At 39.0% G+C, this 10007-nt stretch overlaps 1 protein-coding gene across 1 annotated transcript in view; it reads left to right on the top strand.

Annotated features, from left to right (window-relative positions):
- The window catches only part of atrnl1b (attractin-like 1b), a 115493-nt gene that overhangs the window by 12033 nt on the left and 93453 nt on the right, over positions 1-10007 (top strand). The window contains exons 2-3 of the mRNA XM_016488138.1: positions 9428-9511; positions 9784-9897. Of these exons, the coding sequence (XP_016343624.1) occupies positions 9428-9511; positions 9784-9897 (198 nt within the window). The remainder of the gene's footprint in view (positions 1-9427; positions 9512-9783; positions 9898-10007) is intronic.

Here is a 10007-nt window from a genome sequence, read left to right as displayed (position 1 = left end):
AATTATATCGTTGGGTAAGTATAGGCGACTGTATATAAATTGCGGGCATCAGGGAGCCGCTATTGAAACCACTTTTGATTGCGCGCTCTCATTTTACTTTCACTTTCACTTTTGAGATTCGTGATCACAAGGACTCTATACTATGGAGCGGCAGATACCACACATTTGACAATATTAGATGTTTGTCATTGGTGCTCAGGATCTGCAAATCATTCGCCATTGTCCTATCAGACATTTCTCCTTACTCTGTGTATGTGATAAGTGAACTTTCATGTACTGTAATGCAGCAGGCTACCGGTAGCAAGCGGCTAACCTTTTAGTGGCTCCGTATAATGCATTATTATTTCATGCTTCGGGCCCACCCCTAACCCCGCCCCGCCCCCCGATGTCATCGTCTATAACAATGTTTCACTGTAGACATCGTCCGATGCCAATTTGGTAGACATCGCCCAACCCCAGTGCGGTTCATTTGAATTAGTATGAATACTGCCATCCAAACCTTGGAGCGCACTAAATAAGCAGACTCCAGGGCTCCAGACAAAAATATTAGCTAGTTAAAGGGATAGTTCACCCAAAAATTTGATGTCGTGACGATACATTGATGTGTAAAGACACGAAACGATCGGTCTGTGCAAGAAACTGAACTGTATTTATATAGTTTTTTACCTCTGATTCACAGCAATATCCGAACTGTCATGAGCGCGTTGTCATAATGCATTCATATTAATGTAATCTTTACTGTGCTACTTTATCTGTTTCTGATTTAGAATGCGCAGAAATCTGTGAGAAATATAATGACCCAAAGACAAAAGAACTGATAAAAAAGCTGTTATAGGAGCAACAGCCATGTGGGCAGCGCTGTGTCATATGCCATAGCTGTGCACAAGGTGTTTGTCACAGCTCCAGACTTATTTGTTCATTAATGATGTCATCAGCGACTAGTCGACTTCGACTCGACTTTCATCACATAAAAGTCGACTTCAAAAAATCAGAAGTCGTTCAACCCCTAGTACATATGGCAGAAATGTATGGAAAAATCTATTAAAAACGTAATCAAACAGACGATGAACACTATTAACAGCAATTATTATATGATGCAGTCAAACTTATAGCAAAATGTGGTAGTTCTGTATGTTGTTTCAGGGTTGGCATCATCTGAGGTCCTCTGAGGGGTTGGCATCATCTCTTCTCAGGTGTTCTGGATCCAGACTGAAGCGTGTATAAATCCTAGTTACCACGGGATGTCAATCTCATGCAAACTCTTGAATCCAAGAAGTTTTAAAATGCCTTTCTGCACTTGAATGTTCATTGACTGATATGAAAAGATGTGTCTCCGTCATTTTCTATATCTCTCAATTGAACACAACTGGAGTCTGCTTTTTTGTCAGCAGGTGTGTTATCAGTGTTGGTACTCAGCAGAGATGATAATTGTTTGAGAAAATCAGATATTTTTAGTTTTGACGTTTTTCTGATGTGTAAAGCTAATCTTTGCTTTTCCTGTCTGTATTTTGGGACTCAAACTCAGTGAAATGCAACAATACAGTTAGCCCATAGTTCAGTACATACCGCAATTTTCTAACCATGCTTTTCGGTTCGATTATGCTGGCTTGGCACATCAGAGTGTTTTTGCGATAAAAAAAAAACCCTACACTTTTATTGAAGTAAAAGTACACTTTTATTAAATCTCCAGTACACTTCTGTACACGGTAGAAAAACATGGATTATCAAATGTCTACTTCATATTTCTTTTGAGAAAAGTATTATTTTTATGGATTTTTTATCGATAAATTCGATTTTCGAACGATTTTTATCGTTCATACTCGAAGCTGGAGGGTGCCGGAGGGGGGGCATCAGATATCTTCATGTGATTGGCTTGTTTTTATAAAATTTCTCACTGCATCTGGCAGTGGTGGATCATGGGAAATATAGGCGGCTACCTAGGGCGTATTTCCTCTCTTCTATATACTTAATTTTAGACTGTTTCTATAGAGTTATCAATGACAAATGTTGAGAGCGCAGTAATGTAACACACAAATCTCTCCACTCGCAAGCAGATTTCCTTTGCTCTCACACAAAACTGGACATGCGCTTAAAAAAACAAACAAACAGTGTTCTCTTATGAATCGGCTCTGCTCTCGCTCAGATATTGCGTATGCACGCTAAAACTTTGTCCTTACATCATTGAAGACCAGAAGGGCTTTTTTTATTCAGGTGAAGTGTAGGCTTATCCCACTAAATGGAAGCTGATTATAGTCAGCCTTCTCTAGTTATTTATTTTATTATTTAATTCTTATTTGAGTTAAGTGCTTATTGTAAATATGCATTTATTAGATTAGCCTATTTTATTTAGTGCATTTGCATTTTTTTGTTTTTGTATATAGTTATACAATAAAAGCGTATCAACCAGGCCCGGTTCCAGAAATATATCACTGTGGGTTCTTCTGAAATTAGTGAGGGTGCTCTAGTCTTAATGCACATTTTCAAATGTTTTGTCCAATCCATTGCTATAGTTATCACTGTCAATCACTGCTATGTCAAGAGTAAATCCCACATAAATATGTGGATGTCATTCCTGAAACTTTGCAAAGTGTGTGTGGCCGAAAAACAAAAGTTCTGCATTTTGAATGGATTAGAAAACTCGCCAAGAGCGCTCCCTTTAAAATCATTAAAAAGCTGTCACTCTTTGTTCATTGTGATCTCACAAAGTTCTGTTATGACCAATGAATCTCTCTGCACAATCAATTTATTATTTACATTGTGTATACACTCTGTATGTTATATTGAGAGGATTCGATTGTATAAATCAGCACGGAACAAAAACTGGTGTGTGTTGTAGCCTTTAGGTATCATCATGAGGATGATGAAAGTGTTTTTATTTGAGTAAAGCTTTTAAGTCCCTTTAAGTGTTTTTCTTCATTGAATATGTACAATTTCTCATGTGGTAACATCTAATTTATTTTATTCAAGCCAAAAATATTAACCTAAACAAACTACATTAGCTTACAGTGACAAAATGAAATTTAAAGTCTGCATGAAATCAAAATTGACTTTATTTACTTTACTAGCGCACATTGCTAGTCTTGATGTGAACAATTAATCCGTGCACGTTAATCCACTGAAAAAAAATTGTTTGTCTTGGTAATCTTTAATCAAAATCTGAACATTTGCTTCCGCTCTGGAATGGCATTCCTTCTCTGATGATGTCAGTTTGACGGCTTGGGCAGAACATCCTTAAACACACCCCTCCAACCGTTAGTTTGATATGAGTGAGAGACAGAGAGGTGGCGCGCAAAAATAAAACCATGCCCTCTATTCAATATTCCGTTTCAGCTGGAAATACGTCACTACACTGAAATAAAGTCGGCAGCAACTTCCGGTTCACGTGGACTTTAAGGGTTAGATCAGGTAGAGATAGCTCACTAAGATAACATTTGCAGGTTTGCACTTCTTAATAGTGTACCATAGATTCTTTTATAGATTAGTTGTTGTTTTTTTTCCCCTCATCATTTTGGTCATTTTGCGGCCACCCTCTTTTGAGGCAGTGCCCCAGCTAGAGGTCTTCTCGGGTCCTAAAATCTGTACCCGACCCGAATCACTTCTTACCCGAACCCGATGTGCATAAATAAATTTTTTTTAAAGAAAAACCTGACCCGAGACAGACCCGATGAAATTAGACCCGAGTCCGACACGACGGCAATTATTTTCGAACCCGACTGGGCCCGAACATAAATGGCATTGACGTGTGTACAGCCTGCAGCCCCGCAGTCAGTGAGGAAAAATCCCAGTGTCCTGTTGACTGATTTGGCCACTTCTCCATTACTTTGATTTATTTAACATTTATTCAATTTATTATTAGGTTACTTTATATTAGTGCCTGCCTGATGGATACAAGGTATTTCTGAGCTCCGCTTTCAATTGTGACCAGTGGATTTGAAAAATAAACGTGATAGTTTGAAAAAAAATGAATTGATAGCCTAATCATGGATTCGCTGTTGTCTGCAACCTGATCTCCGGCGAAAGGCTTCTGCACACAAAAAAGAAAAGCCCTGCATGAACACGCAGCATAATGAAGCGAGTGGATTTTCCTGATGGATCTCATATCTATAAGATGATGTCTGTGTGCAAGGATTACGAACGTATGCTCCTTTTCTATGTGTGTTCCTCTCTTAACACGAAAGTGAAAGCAACATACGCATTCGGGATAGTTTAAAAGAATTGGGTCTAATACGGGCCATTTGGGAAAAGCATGTTTATTTTAAATTACCCGAGAATTATCTAAATTAATTTTAATTAATTTAAATTATCTCGGGTCTCGGGTCGGACCTCGGGTTTTCGGATCCAAGTGGACCCGTGAAGACCTCTAGCCCCAGCCCCCCCCATTTAAAATGCTCTAGATACGCCCTTACCTGTATCGCACTTCACTCAAACCTCCTGGACAAAAACAAAGAGTGTTTGAATCCTTCCACTCTAAAATCCCCTTTGCCAGTAAAAGTGTTGCAGTTTACATTTCACAGCTGTTAGTAGCGTCACTTTCTCAACTCCTTGTGAATAGATCTTCCTGTTGTACATTTGATCTTGCTTGCTTATTATGAGTTTAAATATAGCTCAGTGTTTTTGATTGAATCTTCAAGTGCCCCTATTATGCCATTGTAATGTTCCTAATATTGTTTTTGGAGTCTCTTACAATAGGTTTGCATGCATGCAAGGTCAAAAAACACTTTAGTTTTCTCAAAATATGCATTTAATATCACCTCACCTTCCAGGGATTCTCAAACAATTCGTTCGAAGCAGTTCTAAGATTCAGTCTCTCTAAGCCCCTACTTTCCATGAGTTACTCTGCTCTCATTGCCATAGTTCCGTATTTTGAACACTCGATAGAAAATATAAACATCTATTATTTATCATACTTACAGGCTTTGATTCAGTGGAGCAAGCTGGTCCAAATAAACTGGGTACTGAGCCATCTTTCAAGAGCAAGCGTTTTGTGAATCCCACATTGAATTCCCCGATATTAGAGAAGCAGTCGTCAGTAAAATGACAGGAATACAAAAAAAGACTGGGGTTGTACTGCTGTGAATTTTAACCACTGATTCTTTGCAGCCTCATCTATCGGAAGTGAAAATAAAACAAATTTACTTTCACAGTGTAGGACACACGAACAAGCTACATTATGCAAATGTGTTACACCTTGACGTGTAGCCGTCATAAAGTGGGATTCGAATAACTGATAACTCGTTTAGGCTGTTCAGAGTCGATTCTTTCTTTTGGGAGACAATAACTTTATTTATCGTGCGCTTTCAGCTTCACAGCTTTGCAGATAGTTTAAATTTACATACAGTTATTACACACTATAGGGGCACTTTAAGTCAAATGTGGTGGAGTAACGACATATTTATAATTTTGTTTAGTATGATGCGCATGCAGTTCTGATCTTTAGGTAATTAAATTTCCAAACCTGTATGAGGTTGAGTAAATTTTCATTTCCGGCTGTACTATCCCTTTAAAAGGTTGTACAGTGGATAGATGATACCACAACTTTTAAAATAAATGAACAAACCTGAATTGTTCAGCAGTCCTAACCTAGTGTCCTTGCCTCCACATCATTCTGGCACTACAAACAGTTTTCCTGTTACACAACAGCTTAACAAACAAGCGGTGGGAGGCAACACGCTGACCACAGGAAGACAAGGGCTGTGAGAACCAGCAGGTTCAGCAAGTGATCGACAGATATTAGTGGACTCCTGTTCACGTGGCAGGAAGCGGGGCTTGAGTTAGCTGATGAAGAGGCCCACTATAATTGGACTTTGCAAAGTGTCAACATTTGGGCATGGCTGACTGCAGTGCTGAGTTGTACCTTTCAGACCCCATTTACCTTCAGCACACAAGACTTTGTTTTTGTAATATTGCAATGGCTGTTCTGCAGATCTTTATGTAACTCCCTTCCCGTCTCTTTCTGAATGCCTGAGGCCAGCCTTTGAGCGAGGCTGTGTGAACCATGTCCGGTGGTGGCTTCAAAGCCGCTGGGATAGGTATTAATCCTGGCTGTTGGTGGATATTTGCTGTGGTACTGGGCTATAAAAGATTCATGAAAAAATTGTGAATATTTTAACTGTTGACTCACCTACAGTTCCCTCTCTGAGTGTGTGCCTGCACAGAGAAACATCCCTCTCGCCAACATTCAGCCTGAGATGTCCTCCCCAGCACAGGAAGTGGTGCACTGTGATTACTGTTTTTAACTGCTCTTAAAATCTCAGTGTCTGATTATAGACATACAGAACACAGAGTGGAGAAATAGCTTGTTAATAGGCTACGATTTAACCTACAACAAGAATGTTAGTGCCAGGATTTCAGCGTTTGCATTTGGTTTGCTGTCAGTCAGAAATTTTGTTTTGAAAAAATTCTTCACTTCAAGTGAGGAATGATATGCAGACTGAGAGAAATGATTACAAGAGAAATACAGCCACAAAGATGACTTTTGTTTGCAGGCTGTTTTCACTTTGCTTTGTGGTGCACAGATGAATGTCATTTATGAATGTAGGTTTTATTTAATTACAGAATTTGGATATTATCAGGTCATTGCTGTAAAAGGTTTTGAAACACCACAGAAAAATTCTGCACAATATCAGCCTCTTTATAATTTTGTACTGATGTTGCATTGATAAGGGATCACACAAATGATTAAAAATATTAAATAAAAAAGTAATAAGATAAAGTAATAGATAAATTTATAATCTGTCTAAAGTTAATTAGCTAAAGTAAGGCTAAATGTGTTCTGATTCAATTATCAGTCAAACAATGTGTGTGCAGCAATGTTCAAAAGTTGTACAGTTTTTAATTATTATTATTATTATTATTATTTATATTAGACTGATTTCTGAAGGATCATGTGACACTCAGGATTCAAGCAAAATAAATTAGAATTTAAAATATATATTATAATAATATGTTACTGCATATTTGATCAAAATAATGCGTCCTTGGTGAGCATAAGGGACATCTTTCAAAAAAATTTAACTTTTAAATGGTAGAGTATATATATTTCTATCATTAAGAGTATTAAGTATTAAGAAAAATGGTTATTGCTTCAAATGATAACTGCTTCAATAAGTTATTTTGACATTGTCCAGAATCCACTTTGCCTAGGATGTTTCCAAACTTTTGGAGGGCACTGTGTTGACCTGATTTACATAACCAAATTAAGCCAAAAATATGGATTCTAGAAACCTGCTTGTATTAATCATAATTTTGATGTGATTTAAAACCTTGTTTGGAATATTCACTTTGTTTGGAATATTTTCGCAAGAAAATTTGCTTGCAGGGCAAAAATGAGCTTTTTAGACTACCAGCCAAGATAGATGAGAAAATGTACTAGGCAGCTAGATTGTTGATGTGACACAGGAAGTTGAGAAAAGTCTAGCAAGAAACACATTTCTAGAGTGAGGAAGAGACAGATTTAATTACACACATTAAAAGACATGAAAAGATAAATAAACAGGCAAAAGCACAATACTACTCAAGGACATTCTCTTGTGCGCTGTTGTCAGGGACATGAATGAGAATTAATGAGCTGATTCAATTACTGTGCAGAATTACAAAAAAGCAACATGATAAATGGCAAAAGCGAGCATCTCCAGTTTTTCCAGAAGACAATAGCAGTTAACGAATGTCATGTCTTTTTCATTTTATTCTGAATATGCTAATTACCATGTATACAGGAATATTTCAATAGTTGCCATTTTTGCCGTTTTGTTTTGTGCCGAAAATACAAACTTTACCTTTAAAGGATTTGCTGAAAATGTACTTGTCCTCAGGCCATCCAATGTAGATCCGATGTAGATGTAGATGAGTTTGTTTCTTCATCGGAACAGATTTGGAGAAATTATATCACTTGCTGACCAATGGATCCTCTGCAGTGAATGGGTGCCGTCAAAATGTTTAAACAGCTGATAAAAACATTTCAATAAACCACAAGAAAAGCCCCGTTCACACTACAAGTGACACGCAACAGCTGAGCGACACAATCCCATTCATTTCAATGGAGAGCTGGCTATTTCCGGTGACACGAGCGACAACGGCCGTTGGCGACCGGATGGGGCGTGTCCAGCGACGCGACAAAGTTCAGAATCCTTCAACTTTATGCAAATGAAGAGCGATTTTCGGGAGCGACAGCCAATAGGAAAGAAGACGGTAGAGCTCATGTGATCGTTCTCCTCTCAGCGCTGTAGATAAACATATGCAATGGAAGAAAGTAGGCTCTGTTTCTCATTTATTTTTGTTTGTATGTACGGATTTAATTTAGATTTAGATTATATTTAGTCTTTTGCCTCCAAAATGTTTGTACTTCGCGGCATGAAACCTGATTCGCTGTCAAGGCAGCCAGTATTGAGAACGCCCACTAGCAACCTTATCGCCAGCCCCTGGCGACATGTTGTGACAAAAGTCGCTGCTAGTGTGAACGGGGCTTAATCCTCACGAAGCCAGTCCATCAATGAATGTCTTGTGAAGTGAAAAGCTGTATATTTGTAATAAACAATAACAGCTAAAAAGCTATTTTTGTGTCATGTTGTGAATTACTGTTTAGTTTTATCAAGTTTTAACTCATTCTGACGGCACCCATTCACTGCAGAGGATCTATTGGTTGGCAAGCGATGTAATTCCAAAATTCTCCAAATCTGTTCTAATGAAGAAACAAACCAATCTACATCTTGGATAGCCTTAGATGAGTACAATTTTCTAAACTATTCCTTTTAGTATCATAGTAATTCTAAGATATCATGCGAATATTGATGCGTTTGTTTCCTCTGGTCCACTCCAAGATGCTTGTGCAACATCAGCTCAGTTCTTCTTTTTGTTCTCATCAAGAACAGCAGGACAGAAGGTCTTAGCAATGTCACTTAGATTGATTTTCTTGAAGAATTAGCCCTGAGGAGTGTTTGGCTATGCAAGCAGCAATAGTGTGTTCAATTAAAAGTGTGTCTGTGGAATATTGAGGTCATTGTTTATAAGGATGCATCCCTTCAAGTTGGCATCTACAAACAAACCGCCTGCTTGGTGTGGTTAATGTGGCCCGAGCCACAGACAGGCCTTGAGTGTTCCGTGATGATGCAATATGGATTCATGCGCTGTCACTCCATGGGCCCGATGGCTCTGTTGCAGTCTAGAGGGAGAGGAAAACTGATTGGTTAGGCGTGTGTCATGAGCACATTTGCAGCAGTGAATCATTGTGGATCTGCTCCCACACAAGCCTGCGTCCATATGGCCATAAGTAACCACAGAAACCCTCTCCATCGTTGTGCCTACTTGTACTGCAACAGCACTTCTCTGCAACACCTTCTGCATCTTTTTTTACGCATAGCATTGTTCTGTTTGTCCCTCGGGCTCGGTTTGATGTGGTCCTCTGAACAGCGACTCTGATCTTATTTTTCAGGTTGACTGAGCCGTCTGGGTACCTAACAGATGGCCCCATCAACTACAAGTACAAAACCAAGTGCACCTGGCTGATTGAGGGCTAGTAAGTGTTACTCCGAACTCTTTTCTCTTTCTCATCAAAGTTTTGTTGTGCCCACACTTCCCTCTTGCATAAGCCCTTTTTAAATACATTTTAGCAGCCCTTACAAGGGTGTTTTCTTCTGTGTTGGGTTACCAGAAAAGGCTTGGAGGAGCACATTCCGCCTTGCACCCTTCAGACTTGGCAGAAATGCATCTGCTGTAATATGTTCTCATAATGGATTATGCAGCCAGCAACACATTCTTAAGCATTATGTCATCACCTTTGTTTTGCAGCCCAAACACAGTCCTGAGGTTACGATTTAACCATTTTGCGACCGAATGTAGCTGGGACCACATGTACGTCTATGACGGAGACTCAATTTATGCTCCCTTAGTAGCCGTCTTCAGGTGAGTGTGTTTTCTAAAAGAAGAATGGGGGTTTTGAACTAGGGATGCTCCGATCCGCCTTTTTCGCCTCCGATACCGATTCCGATACCTAGGGTTCGGTATTGGCCGAT

This window comes from Sinocyclocheilus anshuiensis, unplaced genomic scaffold, assembly GCF_001515605.1.
Source record: "Sinocyclocheilus anshuiensis isolate Anshui unplaced genomic scaffold, SAMN03320099.WGS_v1.1 scaffold1541, whole genome shotgun sequence".
NCBI lineage: Eukaryota > Metazoa > Chordata > Actinopteri > Cypriniformes > Cyprinidae > Sinocyclocheilus > Sinocyclocheilus anshuiensis.
The sequence above is the reverse complement of the archived record's forward strand: the minus strand, read 5'-3'. Positions and strand labels throughout refer to the sequence as shown.